This window comes from Peromyscus californicus, unplaced genomic scaffold, assembly GCF_007827085.1.
Source record: "Peromyscus californicus insignis strain IS unplaced genomic scaffold, ASM782708v3 Scaffold_5__1_contigs__length_169319896, whole genome shotgun sequence".
Classification (NCBI taxonomy): domain Eukaryota; kingdom Metazoa; phylum Chordata; class Mammalia; order Rodentia; family Cricetidae; genus Peromyscus; species Peromyscus californicus.
In genome coordinates, this window is record NW_026294573.1 from 39,229,135 (window position 1) to 39,253,327 (window position 24,193).

General features: G+C 38.4%; 1 protein-coding gene across 1 annotated transcript in view; it reads left to right on the plus strand.

Moving 5' to 3' along the window:
* The window catches only part of LOC128097256 (selection and upkeep of intraepithelial T-cells protein 10-like), a 57,548-nt gene that overhangs the window by 26,134 nt on the left and 7,221 nt on the right, over positions 1 to 24,193 (plus strand). Inside the window, exons 4-7 of the mRNA XM_052717630.1 lie at positions 3,010 to 3,156; positions 5,598 to 5,699; positions 9,713 to 9,835; positions 11,052 to 11,149. Of these exons, the coding sequence (XP_052573590.1) occupies positions 3,010 to 3,156; positions 5,598 to 5,699; positions 9,713 to 9,835; positions 11,052 to 11,149 (470 nt within the window). The remainder of the gene's footprint in view (positions 1 to 3,009; positions 3,157 to 5,597; positions 5,700 to 9,712; positions 9,836 to 11,051; positions 11,150 to 24,193) is intronic.

Consider the following 24,193-nt stretch of genomic DNA (forward strand, 5'->3'; position numbering starts at 1 on the left):
ATAGAAAATAAATCTTAAAGTAGCTATTGAAATAATTGGACAACGATCTCTCATTCTGTGTTGCATGTTAAGGATTCAAAAGCTTTGACTTCCACATAAATTTCTATTTCTAGTTTGGGCCCTTGAATATTGTTTCTCCTTTAAAATTATTGTTTGGTCTCCTCTGGAAAATAGCATATATATCTTCTGAGGTAAAAGGAAGATTAGAATCTTTCTGTATGTGCCTTTGTAGATAATAGGAGTCAAGACAACAGGGGAAAGGACATATTATAAATACAAAAATAAAGCACCAGGAAGCATGAAAGAGATGATGGGAGGATGAAAGGCATAGGAACAAGAAGATTACACAGAGAGAACCAAGAAATAGCCTCCAGTCCTATCCCAGATTCTAGAGTGAGAAGTAAAGACAAAGCTTCAACCACAATCAAGCCTGGCAGTGTTATGACAGTCTGGCGATTCTTGCCATAGAATATGCCTGTAGTTCTCATGAGTCCAATTGCAGTGATTTGATGTAATAGTGACTCCTCTTGCATGACAAGACAGTATTGGTGGAAAAAAATCCATTTTTCTGCTCTCTGTCTCAGAGCAATGTACATGGACTCTGAGCTAGCAGTTCTACCTATCCTGTGTTACCCTCCATGGAGTTTGCCTTATCAGTGGCCCAGAAACCAAGGAGCAAGGCAACCTTGGAATAAACCATCTGAAATTATGAGCCTAAATAAGGCATTCCTTCTTTAAACCTTTTAAAAAACATTTTATTACAGTGATAAAAGTTTCTAATACAACATGTAAGTAAAGAGGCAGGATTATCAAACTCAACTATCCATGCAAAAGTGTTGTTGATGAAGGAAATGTATGCTTAACAGCCTCACTTAATTCTGTACTTTGTATTGTATACGTAGATAAGTGCTGTTAGTTAATGAAACTAGACTCAGAGGAAAAATAAGATTTGGAAGTTATTAGTCCCATAATAGGACAGAAATAGATGAAAGAAGATATTTTACCTTGTTAGCAAGGGAAGGCAAGATGGATAAGCCGTTAGAAAACCTTTGGACATTAGTTCAGTTCTTGGGACCCATATGGTGGAAGGTGAGGACCTGATACTAAAATTGTTTCCAAAGTCTGTGCCAAGGAACCACTTAAAATAGCTAAGTTAATAGGGAAAACAGAAAAGATAGATTTATTCAATGGGGCTACTTTGGGAAGAGGGGAAAAGAGATCCAGTGATTTCCCAAGTCCATCTTCAGGAACCCTAAGTGAGATAAAGGTTTAAGGAGATAACTAAGGATATGTTCATTCAGTTTTGGTGAGTTTCTTTGTGTGAGGGTTCCTAGTATGTAATTTGTACACTGCAAAATGAATATCTTGCAAATTGTCCCATGTACAGTTTTTGGAATTAAAATGAGCTACTGTGCACAAAATTTCCAGTTGTGCAATTTCTTCCGTGCCAATATGAACCTGAAGTAAGAGCAGATCCAACTGGCTAAACTAAGGCCCAGGTAAAAGCTAAGAATTCCTGGTCAAGGTGTGGCACCACCACAATTGACCCATCATTGTTTGGGTTTCAGTTTCATCCTCCAAGGGAGTCTGACAAGTTGCTAGATCTGTGTGAAATGTCTATTCAGGGGAGACAAGTTTCCCTTTGTACTACAGCCTTTTCCTTCTCCCAGTATGAGATTCCTGGGGACATTATCATTTCTTTGGGGGCACATTGTTTCAATAGCCTGAGAGTCAGATTGAGAGACACAAATGTCTCCAGAATATAAGGATATTTGGGAGAAAAAGGTGATTGACTGTCTTAACCACATGTGAATCCTGTGAACTGAAATAAAGACCAGCAGGGCATGATATTCCATGGATATAATAGTAGCATGAATGTTATCGGGAAAATCAACCACTTTCTAATTGGATTTAAAGCTTGCTCCACAGGAAGAAACACATACCTGGTATTTGTAAATCATATAGGCCCCAGGATTGAACCTACTATTATTTTGCTAAATGAATATAGTGTCAAATTGTCTTTTAAATTGGAATCTCTCTACCCAGAGATTAGTGCAGCTTTAAGATCATTTCAGGGAAGTTTTTGTGCATTGGATATTGGTTAACACAGGGACTCACAATTGGTCAAAATGTAAAGAATAGATGTTTTTGGAGTGCTCAACCACAAATGGTGCATCCAAGCCAAATAGTATTACTCAAATATTTGGGAATTGGTAGACATAAACAGAGCACTGGAATCTGAACTAGACAGGGAGAATAGAGTGAACCTAGCACTCTGCATGCTGGTCCTGGTACTCTCAGGCCCTGCTCAAGTAACCCACTTTGCAGAAAAGGGGCTGCAGGAAGCAAGCAATCCACTACACTATGTCTCCGGGATTTCTCTCTCTTCCTCCTTTCCAGCAACAAACCACATGTGGAGGAAAGATAGGTCCAGATACTGAGAAACTAACTTATTGCAATCCTCAGGTCCTACTCTTGGCCACCGTGAATGGAGCTCTGACCATCATGATGCTCACAGTCAGAATTCCCTTCTGCCAAAACATCTCAGTGTTTCCATATCTGATCCCCCTCCTCTTCCCAGCTGCCTCAGTGGCCCTCTTCCTTCCAGGCACTGTGGCAAGGGTCCCTAGACTCCCTGAGTATTTAATCATCCTTCTCTTGAGGTACTTAGATTATCTCAGTTTCAAATAATAACCAACTCTCAAGATGACCAAGAAAGAACAATTGGAAGTGGGACATGGGCAAGACATATCCTTCAAAAGCATGTACCTTTTTTTTACCTACTTTATCCACTCAATCCCATTGACTAACATTTTTGCCATTTTCAAAAAATCCCATCAAATTATGAATCCATCAATGGATTAATCCACTGACAAAGTCAGAGCCCTCATGATCCAGACACTTCACAGTGATTGGATCTGCCAAATGAGGACTAAGCCTCAGTTGTGAATCTTTTCATTGGAAATGTATATCCAATTCATAACACCAAGTCCTTCTATTCTCTTTCAGATGTCCTCTTCAAACCAGAGTATATGTCATTGATGGCAAAGAGACCTTCATGTCCTGTAATATATTTGATCATTATACTTGTTTTATATTGTCTCAGAGGAATACTTGTTTGTTGTCTCAAATGGAAAACATGTGAATTCATGAGAGGTAAAGAGTTTCAAAACTATTTATTCTTGAAACACAATACTCAAATGTGATATATACAAAATGATTTACCCCAGAACTTTAGTGTATCCCAATACTCTTTGTCAAAGCGGGTCTCAAAATCTTCAGAGATCCTCAAGCTAAGCTGCCACCTTTCTTCCTTGTGTGGTTCTTCAGGGCTAGCATGCAGCTATCATCACAATTGCTTGCAAGGTCTCAGGATTCCTTCAGAGGTATCATTACTAATTTCTGTTCACTTTTGGTGTTTGTGGAATCTGTATCATAATATATTTTCTCTTCTATAAGTACTTGTCAGATTTTAGAGTTATTGCTGAAAATTTCTAGGCTTTCTTACATTGTTAGAAAGAGAAAGAGAAACATATAGCAACAAATAGCTGGATTATTCATCTTTCCTAATATTTTCCCAAGTTTTCCTTTGTTCTCATGAGACTAACCTGAATACTATATACATTAGGGGTGATCTTAATTTAAGGGAGCTAAGACCGGTGGTATAGAAGGCACGGGATATGTTTGGAACAGGAGTGCTGGACATCAGGACATGATGAGTAAACACTTTAGACCGTTAAAATATTCAGATAAGCCAGCATGCTCTAGGTCTGTCACCAGGTAGGTTACATTCTACACAATGTGGAGGAGAATAGGAAGGGGTTCTTCATTCTAGCCTTTATTTGCCCAAAGCCCAAATGACCATAAAATTTTAGCTTCAGAAACTTTAGACTTCATAAGAGAAAAGAACTTTTGTATATTCTAAGTTATTATGGGTGAAGGATGATATTAACTAGGGGACTTTGGAGATAATTTCATCTAGTTCAAAGGATGAAGTCCATTTGAGAGTTACTGTGAAAATGAGGCCTAGCTTCATTAAAAAAAGCATGAGCGCACATGATACAATGTGGGCAGTCATGTACACAATGCATAAAGACATCTAACATCCTAAATGTATATTCATAATATGACGGGGAATAGAATAAATAGCTTGTAATCAATATCTTACTAATTTTTCATAAACCATGAGCTCTCAAAACATAAGGTAAAACAATCTTATAAAGTTTTCAGCATGAAACACACCTTGCTTACAGAATGCACTTTATACACTATATTAAAATAGAAAACAAATCATTTATACCTACTCTCATACCAAAGAAATAAAAGTTATTAAGGAACCAAGTTATTAAGGACCCAAGTTTTAGGTAAATTGTTTAAGCTGAATAAATCTATAAATGTAGATCATAAATTGAAATGAAAGTGTTTCAAATCCCAGACACTTTGCTCCAACTATGATACTCTTCATCAAGATGTGGACTAGCAAAACCTTCCTTGCACTTTCAATGGTGGAGTGGCTACTACTTCACTAGCCAACTTGACTTATTTATTCATTTATTCAACATTTATATATTGGATAGTTCTTAAATATTGGAGCTATTATAGACATTGACAATAAAATAAAAGAATGAAAAAGAGCTTATTTTGAATAAGAAAACTCTTTTTTTCTTTAATGTTCTTGTTGGTAATTGCTGATATTTATGATAAAATATAGTGAAAAAAAAACACCAACCAAAAATACAACAAGAAAACTCATATATACATAAAGTGAACAAAGCCAGTATTCAACACAAACTGAAACAAACAGGCATCAACAAAACAAACTTTTTTAGATCTTTTCACCCTTAGTGTTCATAGTTATTGGTTTATTGCATGGTACAGTTCAGAATAACCCAACTATCTTTGCTATTTACTTTCTTCTCTAAATGTTCAGCCAATCAGTCATTTTTCTAATATATGTTTTGGTAAGCAGCAGCCATCTGCCGTGAAGCAATCTTTCTCACGCTGTAGTAAGCTTCCTAGAATATACACAGATCAAGCTAAGAAGGAATGAATGGCCAAGCAGCAAGGATGCTACAGGATATTATGGGTGCGTGGAAGTCATTACAACTGCTGAAGTCTTGGCTTCCAAGGCAGCTTTTCCCCCTTTTAGCTAGTTTTGAGTTTCAAAGAAACCCTACTCTATGGATCCTACAACCTTTGTGCACTTAAGCATTGAGACAAGGCTATAGTGAACAGGGTCCCACGGCATCCAAATTATATTTTCAGGCTAATTACATGCTGCACACTCACAAGAAAAGTGAGAAGATATTTATTATTTGATTTTATTTTTAAGCCTGCTCTGTCTTCATCTTAAATTGCCATAAATCTTAGCTTCACCCAATCCTAAATTCTATCTTCACTAAAAATTCTCAACTGTAATCCTAACCCTAGTCCTAAAAATCTTGCTTATGAAACTTTAGCCCTGACATAGGTTAAATGAACAAATGGATACAGCTCTGAGACCTTCAAGACACTACCTATATTCAGCATTTCTCTTGCTATTCCAATGCATTCTCAAAGTCCTAGCCTCCTAAATCTTCTTACTGACTCTTTTCCAGGTTCGAATAAAATGAAGCTTTGCTATGAGTTTATGTGGGAGTGTCTACCATTAGTTTTGTATATTGGCTTCCTCCCTCTCTATTTGAATTTCAGGAGCAGAGGTGAGTGCAACTAGACTGGGATCTGTCATTTCACCTTGCCTTTGTCCAATGCCTTCTCATCTTGGAACTATGTAGACAAAGCTGAGTAGTCTTTGTTGCAGAAGCAGCAGGCAGAGTTTCAGTGACATCCCAGTGGCTTCCTGTACTTCCTTGTAACTATATATTTTCCAAAGTTTTAGGCTTCTATCATGGCTGTTTGTATTTTCATACTCACAGTTACAGCTGCTTGTATAGCAATGAAAAGATTTATTTCTTCAGGTCTGGCCTCCATTTAATCCCACATGTATAGGCCTTCTTTTACAAAGTACAATTTTTATGTCACCAACATTTATCCTAAGCCAAGAATTCCTAAACATTAAAAAAAACTTTTGGATTAGAGGTCCCCTATGTTAATTAATGAAAAAAATATAATTTTTCTTACTTGATTTCATTTTCATTTCCTGAGAATGCTGAAAGCTGATGTTTGATCCTCTTGGGTGTATATTTACAGGGCATTTGGAAGTCTGGTCATGCTACAACATATACTGTTTATAGGATAGTATCTGAGATTTAGAAAAACTTTTCATTTCATTGTGGATATTAGGAGGAAGTGTTTTATAAAAAATAACTATCAAAATAAACCAAAAGATCAAATTACTATTTGTAAGGTGTTTGCGCTCATTCATAAGACAGAATTATATTAGACATTAGATACAGATATACCCTCTTCTGATTTAACATATATTTCAGAATGGTTGTCAATAAAACTCATTCCATGTATTTCACTACAAATCATAAAAACAAGCCTCAAATCCTAAGAAAACTGAACTCAAAGGAAATATCTTAAAGAGTCAATGGAAAAATAGCAAAAGTGTATAAAGATATGAAGGTATAACTTCCAGCACTATGGTCTTGTGTGATATTTTGTTTGTATTCTGACAAATAAAGCTTGCTTGGAGTCAGAGGGTGGAGTTAGCCACTAGTTAACTATAGAGGTTTGGAGGACTGTAGAGAGAGGTACAGGAAGTGGTAAGGCAGGGCTGAGACTGGATCTCAGCCCTTTTGCTCAGCGGAACAGAAGAGGTAGGAAGTCACTGATGGCTGCTCCCTTGCTTCTCTGATCTTTCAGGTTTTTAACCCAAATATCTGACTCCTGGTTTTTATTGATAAGATTAATTATATTTATCCATCACGATGGAATACACTAAATGTCCTAAACCAGTCTTTCTGATTACAATACATCTTCCTATCCATCTAACACTTATACAACTATGTAATTTTGAAGTTATTTTGGCCACCAAGAAAGCAAAAATAGTATTTTACATAATAGAAAATATAAATATATATGAATCTTTTCTCCCTATCTCCCCTCTTCCATTCATTTTATGTTTTTGTTGGAATCCTTATACCCTGGTTTTAAAGTCCATATCATGATTAAATGGACTAATTCTAATTCTCAGAACCCTCATAAGGAGGAGTATAGTAGAAATATCCACATTCATCTAAGGAGCCCAAAGTAGTGAACACTGAAATAGTCTATAAAAAAAATTACCAAGTAAAAGAGTACATCTCATCATATCATGCACTAAGGACAGGTCCTGGTCCCACTGCCTGGGGGGGCCTCCCAAACTGTTCAAGCTAATCAACTGTCTCACTTATCCAGAGGGCCTGATCCAGTTGGGGGCTCCTCAGCTATTGGTTCATAGTTCATGTGTTTCCACTAGTTTGGTTATTTGTCCCTGTGCTTTTTCCAATCATGGTCTCAATACTTCTTGCTGCTCATACAATCCTTCCTCTTTCTCGCTGATTGGACTCCCTGAGCTCCACCTGGCTGAGCTGAATCCCCAGGGGAGTCCTTGCCCTGGAGGAGATGGGAATGGAGGGTGGGTTGGGGGGAGGGCGGGGAGGGGTGGGAAGAGGCAGGACAGGGGAATCTGTGGCTGATATATAAAATTAAATTAAATTATAAAGTAAAAAAGAAAAAAAACAGTACATCTCATGGAATACTAAGAATAATAGAATTTAGGAGCTGGAGAAATTGCTCACTGGTTAACAGCACTTGTTGCTCTTGAAGAGGATCTGGATTCTGCTCCAGCATCTATGTGGCAGCCCACAACTCACTATTACAATTTTATGTGTTCTGAAGACCTCTTCTGGCCTCTAACATTCATACACATAAAATAAAAAATAGGTAAATTTTTGCAAGAAGGAATAGAATTTAGAAATTATTTTTCCTTAGCAAGATTGCAGCTATTAACTTGTATGAATTCCTTGCAAAATTTGAAGACAAAGACAATTAATTGATGGACTCTCCCATGGCATATTGAGGAGTAGTTGTCAAAGAGGGTTAGATTTTCAAAATTAGTGTTGATGGTCTGGACTTCCTATATATTAAGCATATGAAATATATCTTTTGTATAAAATGAAGAGTATTTTTGTATTTAAAAATGAAAAGTATTCATTAAAATATTAACAATGAAAAACCTTAATAAAAATATGATAATATTTCAAAAGTAGAATTCTATATAGATTCAATTATAGCAACTAAAATTTAAAACAACAACTCAGTGGCAACATTAAACAGGAGATCAAACATAATGGAAAAAGAACTGGACTTTAGATATTAGGTAAGATGCAGTGTGTGTATAGCTACCACATAAGACATGGACTCCAGATTATGCATCAGTTGGCTCTCATCAGAGAAGCTCATGTTTTAAGTAGATGACAGTTAACACAGAGATCAAGGAGCAGAGCATAAAAGACATTTGGATGGTCATTCCTAACCAGGTTATTTATGTCCTGCCTTCCTCAGAAGGCTCATGGATTATTGCAGAAGACAAGAAAAAAGTTGGTGGATGACTACAAGGACACAGTGTTTTCCATATGCAGCAGGGCAATTACACATATGAACTCATAGCAATTGAGATGACACACACAAGACCTGTGCAGACTCAGGCCAGACAAATCCAGCATGGAGAGGTGGGTAGGGCATGAAATCATACCCCTAGTTATAGAGGTATTGGCAGCTGATAACTGCTGGGAGAGGGAGAGTCAATTTTCTTTGAGGCTGTGGCTTCTAGTGTGCTCACTGCCCTCCAGTGAAGGACACACATCCAATATTACAAAGGCAGTACAAACTACTTGGGGTGTGTGTGTGTGTGTGTGTGTGTGTGTGTGTGTGTGTGTGTGTGCATTCACATGTGTGCATACATCTCTCTGTGAGAGTACTTTTGTTTTTCATAATAAGTATCTGTTGGGCACCATAGTTTCCTCTATTGGAATGTTCCTTAAGGCCTGAAAGATTCTTACCATTGCATTGACTGCTTCCTTTTCTCCTTTGTTTAACTCTTCTTTTATATCTCTGGATGACTACTGATCTCAGCTTTCTACTTGATTCTATTTCTTACTATATTTTCCACCTTGGTTTGTTAACAATTTCCAACTCAAACTCAAATGTAGTAGTTACAATTATAATAACCTATCCTTTGCATTCTTAATTTCATGTATCACATTTCAATATAGCTATCCACTTATTGCTTCATGGATTGACTTGGAGCTCTCAAATGTTACAATCACATTCTTAGTATGCTGCATATTAGAATCTGCTAGTCTACTGTGCTACAATGGCAGACCATGTTGACTTATCCAACTGCTCAATGTACCAATGTATTTCCTCTGTGCTTTTCCTGCAACATCTTGCTTTGGCAACTCCTAAACCAGAGAATAAAATTAAACAAGAGGATGCTCTCAACTACCTGTGGATAAACGAGTAAAAATAACAATATCTTACAACTTATATGCATGGCTCAAGCTGAACTGCACAAACTCTTTGACTTCCTTAAACTGTAAAGTTATGTCATAAAACTTTGGATTGGTGGCCTAACCTTTACCCCTCAAATGAAGGCTACTCAAAATCCCCTCCTCTTTCTTGTTGACTAGGATTCTGTGATTTGGCTTCTTAATTTATGCATATTTGTCTGTCTCTATTTTAATCATTTTAATATATGCTTAACATTTCTTTCTTTTTTTTCCAGCTTCTATTTTGGACAATGCATACCCACTGTACAGTAATTGGCTGTGGGATGTATGCATAATCTTGGTTGTAATGATGCTATTTTTCACTGGACTCATTCTGCTTCTATTTGTGACTCTAAACAGTAAGTGATGCAGTGGGAGTGGGAACTCCAAGGATGAGTCTCCTGTCTCTCTAACTGAATCCCCATGAATCTAATCTTCACTTCGTAAAACTGGAGGAAAATAGAGGCCTGGGTTATTTCTATCTTTCTTTACTTCCATAAGCAGATTGGGAGATATTGTGGGATTCGTTTAGACCTTGCTAAGTGTTCAGGTAGGCTTGACTGTGGGAAACTATCTCTATTAGGTTAGTTGAGATGGGAAAATTGAGACCTTAACTGAGGACTTTCTTATAACATTCACTGTTCTTCTTTTAAGTACTTTCAGTGATGCTAACCTCAACTATGGGGAGCTCTATCAGCCATCTCCTCCACAGTGCTGTTACCATGTTGAGCTTTGCCCACTGAGAAAGTTTAATTTCCCATCTTTAATGCTGGATTCTCACCGAATGCTGTTTTAAGGAAGCATCTTCTGCAACTTACCAAGACTAAACTAACTCCACGGATTTTCATTCATCCAGCTCCTGTTTCAAACTCTCTTTGAACTCTTACAAAGCCACTCAATAAAGCAGACTCAGAAAAGGTCTCCAGGGGCACCCAGAGAGAAAATAGACCCCCCCAGAGCTATTTAAATCTATTAAAATAGAGAGAATCTTGCTTTTCTTCTTTGAGTTCTTAGTTTCATTAATAAAATAATTTAAAGACAGACATGAAGGGAAACTGTGGTACAGTTTTATTAGTGTAAGAGAACATCATCAGGACACTCAAACTGTAAATCTTAGCCTCTGCTGGCATGAAGAGATGAGGAAGAGGAAGAGAGACAGTCATATGTTTTGGAGACTGGCAAGTACTCACACCCAGAAGGGAAGACTTGTTTCACAGAGTGAATGAGAGAGCCCAGTGTGTGTGAAATCATGTTTAGACATTTTCAATATCAAAAAGAAAAAGATAGAAGAAAAAGGGAAAAGGCATAAACACCCAAAACACTAATAAAAGTACATTTTTCTTTTCTTAAAACAATATTGTTTGGCATCATAAGGTAAAAATTTTTGTCATCACAACATTTTATAATGGCTACATAAATTTTAATACAGGTTTTCTTCCAACACATGTTCTAAAAGGAAACAATGCATACTTTTATTGATTGATTGCTATGGATTTCTTTTTTCAGGAATATTCTTTCCTTTTGGTTTAATGCAATCCCCAAATATGATTTATTCCACTGTTTCCTTTCCAATAGCCAAAGAACAGAAAGCACTGTGCCAACCACCGGAGGATGAAATCCTACCCTTATACCAGCTTTCACAGGAGTTCACAGAACAACGGTCACCATCTCCGGTAACTCTTTCGTATGTATGTATGTATGTATGTATGTATGTATGTATGTATGTATGTATGTATCTATCCATCCATCGATCTATTCATTCATTCATTTTACATCTTGGCCACAGTTTCCCCTCCCTCCTCTCCTTCCAGTCCCTCTGCCCCATCCCACCTCTGCTTCTACCCCCCACCCCATCCACCCCATCTACATTTCTGTTAGAAAGGGCAGGTCTCCCATTAGTATCAACAAAACATGGCATACCAAGTTGCAGTAAGACTAAGTGCCTCCCCATGTATTAAGGCTGGATGAGGTGACCCAGCATGAGGAGTAGGTGCTCAAAAACTGTAAAAGGATTGGAGACAGCCCCTCTTCCCACCATTAGGAATCCCACAGGAGGACCACAATACACAACTGTAACATATGCGCTGAGTGCCTAGGTCAGTCCCATGTAAGCTCCATGGTTGTTGGTTCAATATCTGTGAGCCCCTATGAACCTAGGTTAGTTGATTCTCTGAGTTTTCTTGTGGTGCCCTTGACCCCTCTGGCTCTTTCACTCTTCTCCTGTTCTTCTGCAAGATTCCTGAAACTCTGCCTAATGTTTAGTTGTGGGTCTGTCCTGTTTCCACCAGTTACTGGATAATGCTTCTCTGACGACAGTTGGGCTCGGCACCAATCTGGTCACAGGAGACAGCCAATTTGGCATATGTATATGGTATTGCTATAAGCTGGGATCTTCCTTGTAGATTCCTGGGAGATTCCCTTACGCAAGGTTTTTACCTGATCTCAAAATACTCCTCCCTTTCCAGTAGTCTTTTCATTACTCTCCTTCATCCTCCCACCCCCCGCATCCGGATCATTCATGTTCCCATCCTCACCTGCCCTCGGTCCACTCATGGAATCTCTTCTATTTCCCCTTCCAAGGGAGATCTGGGTGTTCCTCCCATGAACCCTCTTCGTTATCTAGTCTCTCTGGGTCTGTGGATTGTAGCATAGTTCTTTATTTTACAGCAATATCTACTTATTAGTGAGTACTTACCATGTTGGTCTTTACTGGTCTGGGTTAGTCCACTCAGGATGATTTTTTTTCTAGTTACACCCATTTGCCTTAAAATTTCCTGGTGTCCTTGTTTTTAAAAGTTGAGTAATATGCCGGGCAGTGGTGGCACATGCCTCTAATCCCAGCACTCAGGAGGCAGAGGCAGGAGGATCTCTATGAGTTCAAGGCCAGCCTGGGCTACAGAGTGAGTTCTAGGAAAGGCACAAAGCTACACAGAGAAATGCTGTCTCCAAAACAAAACAAAAGTTGAGGAATACTCCATTGTGTAAATATACCACATTTTCTTTATCCATCCCTCTGCTGAGGGACATCTAGGTTGTTTCCAGGTTCTGTTTATTACAAATAAAGCTGATATGAACATATTTGAGTAAGTATCTTGTGGTATGATTGAGTATCTTTGGGTATATGCCCAAGAGCAATATAAGTGGATCTTGTGGTAGGTTGATTCCCAGTTTTCTGAGAAACCACCATTGACCTCCAAAGTGACTGTACAAGTTTGCACTCCTACCGGCAATGGAGGAGTGTTGCCCATGATTCACATTCTATCCATCATGAGCTGTCACTTGTGGTTATGATCTTAGCCATTCTGACAGGTGTAAGATAGCATGTCAGAGTCATTTTGGTTTGCATTTCCATGATGGCTAAGGATGTTGAACATCTCCTTAAGTGTTTCTCATCCATTTGAAATTCTTCTGTTGAGAAATCTCTGTTTAGATCTATACCGCATTTTTTTTTATTTTGCAATACAATTCAGTTCTACATATCAGCCATGGATTCCCTTGTTCTCCCCCCTCCCGTCCCCCTCACCTTCCCCCCAGCCCCCCCATTCCCATCTCCTCCAGGGCAAAGCCTTCCCCACAGACTGAGATCAACCTGGTAGACTCAGTCCAGGTAGGTCCAGTCCCCTCCTCCCAGGCCGAGTCAAGCAATCCTGCATAGGCCCCAGGTTTCAAACAGCCAACTCATGCAATGAGCACAGGACCCGGTCCCACTGCCTGGATGCCTCCCAAACAGATCAAGCCAATCAACTGTCTCACCCATTCAGAGGGCCTGATCCAGTGGAGACCCCTCAGCCATTGGTTCATAGTTCATGTGTTTCCATTCATTTGGCTATTTGTCCCTGTGCTTTATCCGACCTTGGTCTCAACAATTCTCGCTCATATAAATCCTCCTCATTCTCGCTAATTGGACTCCCAGAGATCCACCCAGGGCCTAGTCATGGATCTCTGCATCCAGATCCCTCAGTAGTTGGATGAGGTTTCTAGCACGACAATTAGGGTATTTGGCCATCCCATCACCAGAGTAGGTCAGTTGGGGCTGTCTCTCGACCATTGCCAGCAGTCTGTTGTGTGGGTATCTTTGTGGATTTCTGTGGGCCTCTCTAGCACTTTGCTTCTTCCTATTCTCATGTGGTCTTCATTTACCATGGTCCTATTCCTTGTTCTCCCTCTCTGTTGTTGATCCAGCTGGGATCTCCCGCTCCCCCAAGCTCTCTTTCCCTCGACCCTCGCCTTTCACTACCCCCACTCATGTCCAGGCTGTTCATGTAGATCTCATTCCATTTCTCTGTCATTGGGCGATCCCCGTGTCTTTCTTGGGGTTTTGTTTTCCAGGTAGCCTCCCTGGTGATGTGAGTAGCAGACAAGTCATCCTTGTTCCACATCTGTTGTTGTTGAAATTCAGTTTTAATCCATGGTGGTCTGATAAGATACAGAGGGTTATATCAAATTTTTTTATCTGTTGAGATTTGCTTTGTGGCCAAGTATATGGTCAATTTTAGAGAAGGTTCCATGTGGTGCTGAGAAGGAGGTAAATACTTTTGTGTTTGGGTGAAATGTTCCATAGATATCTATTAGGTTCTTTTGAGTCATAATGTCTGTTAGTTCTGTTATTTCTCTGTTTAATTTCTGTCTGGATGACCTGTCCAAAGGGGAGAGTGGGGTTTTAAAGTCTCCATTTTTTCCAACCCTTTATTCTGCGGTACTATTTGTCTTTGATGTTGGGGTATGCTTCTTGTATACAGCAGACTCATAGAACTTGTTTTTCACATGCTATCTGTTAGCTTATGTCTTTTTATTAATGAATTGAGTCCACTGATATTGAGGCATATTAATGACCAATGATTGTTAATTCCTGTCATTTTGTTATTGTTGATGGTAGTGTGTGTGTGTTTCCCTTCTTTGGGTTATGCTGCTGTGAGATTATCTACTGCCCATGTTTTTGTAGGTGTAGTTAACTTCCTGGGGTTGGAATTTTCCTTCTAGTACCTTCTTTAAGGCTAGGTTTGTGAACAGATATTGTTTAAATTTAACATTGTTGTTCAATATATTGTTTTCTCCATCTATGGTGATTGACAGTTTTGCTGGGTATAGTAGACTGAGCTAGTATCTGTGGTCTCTTAGAGTCTGTAAGACATCAGTTCAGGCCCTTCTGGATTTTATGGTCTCTGTTGAGAAGTTAGGCATGATTCTAATAAGTCTGCCCTTACATGCTACTTGGCCTTTTCCCCTTGTTGCTTTTAATATTCTTTCTTTCTTATGTATGTTTAGTATTTTGGTTATTATGTGGTGAGGGGATTTTCTCTTCTGATCCAATATATTTTGTACTTTTTAAGCTTCTTGTACTTTATAGGCATGTTCTTATTTAGGTTGGGAAAATTTTCTTCGATGATTTTTTTTTTTTTGAGACAGGGTTTCTCTGTGTAGCTTTGCGCGGATTCCCGGAACTCACTCTTTAGCCCAGGCTGGCCTCGAACTCACAGAGATCCGCCTGCCTCGGCCTCCCAAGTGCTGGGATTAAAGGCGTGCGCCACCAGCGCCCAGCCTTCTTCTATGATGTTTTAAATATATTTTCTAGGTCTTTGAGCTGGTTTACTTCTTGTGCTTCTATTCCTATTATACTTATGTTTGGTCATTTCATAGTGTCCTAGATTTTCTGGAAGTTTTGTGTTAGAAATTTTTTTGATTTAACATTTTCTTTGACTGATGATATTTGCTCTATCATGTCTTTAACACCTGAGATTCTGTCTTCCATCTCTTATATGCTATTGGTGATGCTTGTATCTGTAGCTCCTGTTTGCTTTCTCAAATTTTCCATTTCCATCATTCACTCAGTTTGTATTTTCTTTATTTCTTCTATTTCCATTTTCAGGTTTTGAACAGTTTTCTTTGTCTGTTTGTTTGTGCTTTCTTAGTTTTCTTTTAGAAGTTTATTGATTTTTTTCCAATATTTTGTTTGTCTTTTTCTCACTTTCTTTAAGGGATTTTTTCATATCCTTTTTAAGAACTTCTATCACCTTTATAAAGTAATTTTGAGGTTATTTTCTTGTGCTTCAGCTGTGTTTATATGTTTAGCATATAAAGGCAGACCTATTAGAATCACATCTGACTTCTCAGTGGAGACTCTAAAATCCAGAAGGGCCTGGATTGATGTCTTGAAGACTCTAAGAGATCACAGATGCCAGCCCAGAATACTTTACCCAGCAAAACTGTTAATTGCCATGGATGGAGAAAACAGGTCTTACTGCTATAGAATAGCTGGGCTCTGGTGATGCCATATTGTCTATTCTGTTATTGATTGTGTTCTTACACTGGCATTTAGGCATCTGGATTTCGGATGATTATAGGTCTAGGTTATTTCTGCTCTGGGGAACCAGCCCCTAAGGCAGCATAGGGTTTGAAAGGAATCCACAGCGTTTTTCTATCTGAGGGGTTAGAGAAAATGAGGACACTCACACACTCTCTTGATGGTTTCTTCTTTTATTCTCTCATGATGTTCTCACTCATATTGTTCTCCCTTGTTGCTCTCTCCTCTCATGTCTTTTTACAGCTTACATATCCCCAAAAACTCTTTTAGGCAAAACAGGAGTCACAAAAAAGTCTCATGCTATAGGTAAAAATATAATTAGAAACAGACATCGCAACAACTCTCATGCAATATATCTAAATAGAATGCAAGGAGCTTATTTTCTTAGCCAACCCTTTTATTGACAGGCTGTAAATTGTAGTTTTAAAGAAAGAATCAATTACTTTATTATCTATCTTAAGAGGTAATCTTATAAGGAATTTTAAATGAATAGTACACCTAAAACTGTTGAAGAGACCAAGAAAATGAGAAAATCATGTACTTGCAACCTATCTGAGTGTATATTTATTTCAACCTTTTGCCCCTGCATTCTTTCAAGCAGGCAAATTAAACTAACTCACAACCACGTAAACATTTTTAACCAACACTCTGCAATCAGGAATCATAAATTCTGAATTTTCTTTAGATTTCCAAGCTACCTAGTGAGTGCCAGGTTTGTGTCACAGATTCTCTAGTTCAGGCTCAGGTACCATTTATCTTTTAGTATCAGCTCAGCAGGCACTTTCTAGGATATTATGGTACCATAATGCATAAATCTTAAAATGTACTTTTTATCCTGTGTGTGATTCCTGACCATCAAAAGAAACCTATAATCCTTATTGGGGCTACAGAGTCAAATTATTTTTTTGTAGCCTTGACTAGTCAGAATTTATTTTCACAAATTGAGGTCAGGAATGGGTGCAAGGGATTAATCATTTGCCAGCTAGCAATAATTGGGCTATTTTGTATTTATGACCTAGCCAGATTGCTCAGCTATGCCCTTGTGAACTACAGATAGTTTTTCTGGGAATGTTTATCTTAAAAACCATTAGCAAGGCATGTTGTCTAATCTAAATCTATTTTGAAGCTTTGTATCAGATAGTGTTGCTCAGCAATAAAATTAAAGAAATTTCAGCCATTCTGGCTCACATCAATCATTAATTTGAGCTGTGATCAGAATTAGATCCTTAGGGAGAACTAAGGGGCCCTGATTGTGTAGGCTATCCTTGAATTCATTTTTATTCATGAAAGTTATACAACTTAAGGAGGAATCATCTTCCTGACAATCCACAGATATAAATGCTCAGTAGATCAGGATTTATTCATGAGATAAACACACCATAATACAGGCAGTGGGAGACTCCCCACATCTAAATATACCATGTCAGATACCAGAGAAAAGATTGTAGCAGCAACATGTAAAGGCACAACAGAAGCAAAAGACATTCTGGAGTCTCTATTTTGGTAAGCCTTACATAAATGAGATACATTCATCAGAGAGTTTTTCTTCTGGTGGGCTGACACCCTGAACCCCAATTGCAACCTGCTGTTCCTCTGACATGGCTACTAGCAGTAGGTGTTGACTCCTGAATTTGTCTTTGCTAGATGTGTGTTTTGTTCTTTGGTTTCTCTTTCCTCTCGGGTCTTCTGGCCTAAATAAGCAAGGGTTCTGGTGACTAGCAAGTCTTCAGGTCTAGTAGGGTGTCCCTTCTGGGGTTTTGGGATCTAGGGGTCCCTAGATCTGGCCTGGCCTCTGGTAAAGCCAGATTCTTTTTCTGAAGTCATCAACTATGATATGGAGCCAAGTGGAAGGGGTGCAGACAGGGATCCCTAGATCTGATCTGGTCTCTTGGGTCTCTAGGATCATACTGGCCTCCAGCACAGCTGTCAGCACGGGGTCCCTAGATCTGCCATGTGCTCCAGTAAAACTGAAGGCCTGTGCTCCAATAAAGCTGAAATCTTCTTTTGAAGTTGTAGACACGGGGTCCCTAGATCCAGTCTGGCCTGAGGTGAAGCAGAAGTCTTCTTCTGAAGTTGTAGACAAGAATATGGAACCAGGGGTGGGGGGCTAAGGGGGATGGTTGTGCATGCAGGCTGTAGTTGTTGAGCAGGCTTTAAGGGATTTGGTATTCACCAATCTGATTACCAGGGTAGGCCAGATCAGGCACCCTCACCACTATTGCTAGTAGTCTAATCTGCAGTTATCCTTGTGGATTCCTGGGGATTTTCCTAGCACCTGTTTCTCCTTATCACCATGATGTTTCCCTCTATCATGGTATCTCTTTCATTGCTCTCCCACTCGTCCCTCTCCCAGCTCAACCATCCTATTCCCTCATGTTCTAATCCTCTATCCTCTCCTCTCTATTGCCCCCCCATCCCCAGTTTACTCATGGAGATCTCCTCTGTTTCTCCTTCCCAAGGTGATCCACACATCCTTCTTAGGGTCCTCCTTGTTTCCTAGCTTCTCTGGAACTGTGGGTTGTAGTCTGGTCATCATTTGCTTTATATCTAGTATCCACTTATGAGTGAGTACATACCGTGTTTGTCTTTCTGAGTCAGGGTTACCTCACTCAGGATGATATTTTCTAGTTCCATCCATTTGCCTGAAATTTCATGATGTCATTTTTTTTTACATCCGAGTAATAGTCCATTGTGTATATGTACCACATTTTTTTAAAATCCATTCTTTGATTGAAGGGAATCTAGGTTCCTTCCAGGTTCTGGCTATTATGAATAATGGTGCTATGAACATAGTTGAACAAGTGTCCTTGTGGTATAATTGAGCCTCCCTTGGGTATATGCCCAAGAGTGGTATCATTGGGTCTTGAGGTAGATTGATTCCCACTTTCCTGAGAAGTCTCAATACTGATTTCCAGAGTGGCTGTACAAGTTCACAGTCCTACCAACAGTGGAGGAGTGTTCCCCTTGTTCCACATCCTCTCCAACAGAAGCTGTCTGCAATGCTTTTGATGTTAGCCATTCTGACAGGTGTAAGATGGTATCTCAGAGTTGTTTTGATTTGCATTTCCCTTATGACTAAGGATGTTGAGCAGTTCCTTAAATGTCTTTCAGCCATTTGGTATTCTTCTTTTGAGAATTCTCTGTTTAGATCTGTAGTCCATTTTTAAAATTGGATTGTTTGGTATTTTGCTGTCTAGTTTCTTGAGTCTTTACATATTTTGTGTGCTTTTGAGTTGGTATTCTTCTCCTTCCTCATCCCTATTATTCATAGGTTTGGTCTTTTCATAGTGTTCCAAATTTCTTGGACATTTTGGGTCATGGCTTTGTTGGCTTTAGTGTTTTCTTTGACTGATGAATCTATTTCTTCTACCATATCTTCAATGCCAGAGATTCTCTCTTCCATCTCTTGCATTCTGTTGGTTATACTTGCATCTGAGGTTTCTGTTCATTTACTCAGATTTTCTATTTCCAGCATTACCTCTGTTTGTGTCTTCTTCATTTTTTCTCTTTCCCTTTTCAGGTCTTAGACTGTTTCCTTCATCTGTTTCCTTGCTTTTTCATGATTTTCTTTCAGGGATTTATTGCTTTCTTCTGCTTTATTTGTCCTTTCCTCTAGTTTTTTTTTATAGTGTTCTTCCCATTTTTTGTTTGCCTTTTCCTCAATTTCATTATTCAACAAGATCATAGAAGAAAACTTTCCCAACTTAAAGAAGGAAATGCCTATGAAGATACAAGAAGCCTATAGGACACCAAACAGACTAGACCACCCCCTTGCCACATAATAATTAAACAACTAAATGTACAGAATAAAGAAAGAATATTGAGTAGCAAAGGAAAAAGGCCAAGTGATTTATAAAGGCAAACCCATCAGAATAACACCTGATTTCTCAATGGAGACTCTGAAAGCCAGAAGGACCTGGACAGATGTAATGCAGACACTAAGAGACCACAGATGCCAGCCTAGACTAATATACCCAGAAAAACTTTCAGTCATCATAGATGGAGTGAACAAGACATTCCAAGACAAAGCTAGATTTAAACAATACTTATCCACAAACCCAGCCCTACAGAAAGCACTAGAAGGAAAATTCCAACCTAAGGAAGTCAGATACACCCCCAAAAACATAGGCAATAGATAATGCCACAGCAGTAAACCCCAAAGAAGAGAAGTACACACACAATACCACCAAAAAATAACAGGAATGAACAATCACTGGTCATTAATACCCTTTAATATCAATGGACTTAATTCACCTATAAAAAGACACAGGCTTACAGAATGGATACGAAAGGACCCATCTTTCTGCTGCATACAAGAAACACATCTCAAATTCAAAGATAGACACTACCTAAGAATAAAAGGCTGGGAAAAGACTTTTCAATCAAATGGTCTTAAGAAGCAAGTGGGTGTAGCCATGCTAATATCCAGCAAAATAGACTTCAAACTAAAATCAATCAAAAGAGATCAAGAAGGGCATTGCATACTCATCACAGGAAAGATCCACCAAGATGAAGTTTCAATTCTGAACATTTATGCTCCAAACATGAGGGCACCCACATATGTAAAAGAAACATTACTAAAGCTTAAACCACATATAAAACCCCACACATTAATAGTGGGAGACTTCAACACCCCACTTTCACCACTGGACAGATCTCCCAAATCAAAACTTAACAGAGAAATAAAGGACTTAACTGATGTTATGACTCAAATGGACTTAATCGATATCTACAGAACATTCCATCCTAACAAAAAAGAATATACCTTCTTCTCAGAACCCCATGGAATCTTCTATAAAATCGACCACATGTTTTGGAGAATGTCCCTCTGTCAGATGTGGGGTTGGTGAAGATCTTTTCCCATTCTGTAGGCTGTTGTTTTGTCTTATTTACTGTGTTCTTTGCCTTACAGAAGCTTCTCAGTTTCAGGAAGTCCCATTTATTAATTGTTGCTCTCAATGTCTGTGCTACTGATGTTATATTTAGGAAGTGGTCTCCTGTTCCAATGCATTCTAGGCTATTTCCTACTTTCTCCTCTATCAGGTTCAGTGTAGCTGAATTTATGTTGAGGTCTTTGATCCCCTTGGACTTGAGTTTTGTGCATGGTGATAGATATGGATCTATTTGCAATCTTCTACATGTTGACATCCAGTTATGCCAGCACCATTTGTTTAAGATGCTTTCTTTTTTTCAATTGCACAGTTTTGGCTTCTTGTCAAAAAATCAGGTGTTCATAGGTGTGTAGATTAATGTCAGGATCTTCCATTTGATTCCATTGTTGGACATGTCAGTTTTTATTCCAAGACCAAACCATTTTAATTAATATAGGTCTATAGTAGAGCTTGAAGTCAGGGATGGTGATGCCTCCAGAAGTTGCTTTATTGTAAAGAATTGTTTTAGATATCCTAGGTTTTCTGTTTTCTCATATGAAGTTGAGTATTGTTCTTTTGAGGTCTGTGAAAAATTGTGATGGGAGTTTGATGGGGATTGCATTGAATCTGTAGATTGCTTTTGGTAAGATTGCCATTTTTATTATGTTGATTCTACCTATCCTTGAGCATGGATGGGAGAGCTTTCCATTTTCTGATATCTTCTTCAATTTCTTTCTTCACAGACTTAAAGTTCTTGTCATATAGGTCTTTTACTTGTTTGGTTAGAGTTATCCCAAGGTATTTTATATTATTTGTGGCTATTGTAAAGGATGATGTTTCTCCGATTTCTTTTTTGGCCCATCTATCATTTGTATATAGGAGGGGTACTGATTTTTTTGAGTTAATCTTGTATCCTGCCACAGTACTGAAGGTGTTTGTCAGTTGTAGGAGTTCTCTGGTAGAATTTTTGGGTTCACTTAAGTAGACTATCATATCATTTGCAAATAGCAAAAGTTTAACTTCTTCCTTTCCAATTTGTATCCCATTGATCTCCTTTTGTTGTCTTATTGCTCCAACTAAAACTTTGAGTACTATATTGAATAGATGTGGTGGGAGTGGATAGTCTTGTATTTTGTTCCTGGTTTTAGTGGAATTGCTTTTAGTTTCTCTCCATTTAGTTTGATGTTGGCTGTTTGCTTGCTGTAAATTGTCTTTATTATGTTTAGGTACGTTGCTTGTATTCCTGATCTCCCCAGGACCTTTGTCATGAAAGGGTGCTGGATTTTTGTCAAAGGCTTTTTTTCAGCATCTAATGAGATGATCATGTGTTTTTTCTTTCAGTTTGTTTATATAATGGATTACATTGAAATTTTTGTATGCTGAACCATCCCTGCATCTCTGGGATGAAGCCTACTTGATCATGGTGTATAAGTTTTTTGATATGTTCTTGGATTTGGTTTGCCTGTAGTTTTTTGAGTATTTTTGCATCAATGTTCATGAGGGAGAATGATCTGTGTGTAATTCTCTTTCTTTGTTACATCTTTATGTGGTTTGGTAACTATAGCCTCATGGAAAGAGGTTGGCAATATTCCTTCTGTTTCTATTGTGTGGAACAATTTGAGGAATATTGGTATTAGCTCTCCTTTGAAATTCTGGTAGAATTCTGCACTGAAACCATCTGGCCATGGGCCTTTTTTAGTTGGGAGATTTTTAATGACTGCTTCTACTTCCATAAGAGTTATGGGTCTATTTAAATTGTTTATCTTGTCTTGATTTAATTTGGGTATATGGTATCTATCCAGAAAATTGTCCATTACTTTTAGATTTTCCAATTTTGTGGAGTACAGGTTTTTGAAGTATGACCTGATGATTCACTGTATTTCCTCTTTGTCAGTTGTTATGTCTCCCTTTTCATTTCTGATTTTGTTAATTTGGATTCTCTCTCTCTGCCTTTTAGTTAGTTTGGATAAGGGTTTGTCTATCTTGTTTATTTTCTCAAAGAACCAACTCTTTGTTTTGTTTCTTCTTTGTACTATTTTATTCATTCCAGCCTTCAATTTGATTATTTCCTGGTGTCTACTCCTTCTGGGTGAGTTTGCTTCTTTTTCTTCTAGAGCTTTCAGGTGTACTGTTAAGTTGCTAGTGTGAGAGTTCTCCAACTTCTTTATGAAGGCATTTAGAGCTATGAACTTTCCTCTTAGTATTGCTTTCATAGTGTCCTATAAATTTGGGTATGTTGTACATTCATTTTCATTGTATTTTAGGAAGTCTTTAATTTCTTCCTTGACCCATTGGTGATTCACTTGGTCTTTATTCAGTTTCCACGAGTATATAGGTTTTCTGTAATTTGTGTTTTCTGTTGAATTCTAACTTTAAGCTATGGTGGTCCAATAAAATACAATTGGTTATTCCAATTTTTTTGTATTTGTTGAGATTTGCTTTGGAGAAGGTTCTATGGGGTGCTGAGAAGGTATATTCTCTTGTTTTTTGGTGGAATGTTCTGTAGATGTCTATGAAGTCCATTTGAATCATAATGACTATTAGTTCCCTTATTTCTCTGTTAAGTTTCTGTCTGACAGCCCTGTTTGTAAGATGAAATATTAAATGGTCTTATAAATGAAGTAACCAGAGCCAGGTATTGTGGCGAACACTGAAAGGTCAGAGATACAGAACAAGCCACATCCAACCTCACCTTGCCAATTTCTCAGCTGATCTTTTTTCCTCAGACTGAAAGTCTCGGAATCCTCATCCAAATGGATCTCAGCTGAACTGCTGCTAAAAGAGGCTCTAGTTCCTGGTCCTCATGCCTTATATACCTTTCTGCTTCCTGACATCACTTCCTGGGACTAAAGGCATGTGTCACCATGCCTGACTGTTTCCAGTGTGGCTTTGATCTCACAGAGATCCAGATAGATCTCTGCCTCCTGAATGCTAGGATTAAATGTGTGTGCTACCACTGCCTAAAACTATGTTTAATATAGTGGCTGTTCTGTTCTCTGACCACCAGATAAGTTTATTGGGGTGCACAATGTATCAACCATGCCTGTTCATTGATGAGAGTAGGATGTTGAAGTCTCTTACTATTAGTGTTGGTTTGATGTTGATTTAAACTTTTGTAATGTTTCTTTTACATATGTGGGTGCCCTTGTATTTGGGGCATAAACGTTCAGAATTGAGACTTTGTCTTCATGGATTTTTCCTGTGAAGAATAAGTAATGTCCTTCTCGATCTCTTTTGATTAATTTTAGTTGGAAGTCTATTTTGTTAGATACTAGAATAGCTACGCCAGCTTGCTTATTAAGCCCATTTGACTGGAAAGACTTTTGCCAGCCCTTTACTCTGAGTTGGTGTCTGTCTTTTAGGCTTAGGTGTGTTTCTTGTATGCAGCAGAAGGATGGATCCTGTTTTTGTATCCATTCTGTTAGTCTGTGTCTTTTTATAGGCGAAATGAGTCTATTGATATGAAGGGATATTAATGGCCAGTGATTGTGAATTCCTGTTATTTTTTGGTGGTAGTGTTGTGTGTTTCTCTTCTTTGGGATGTG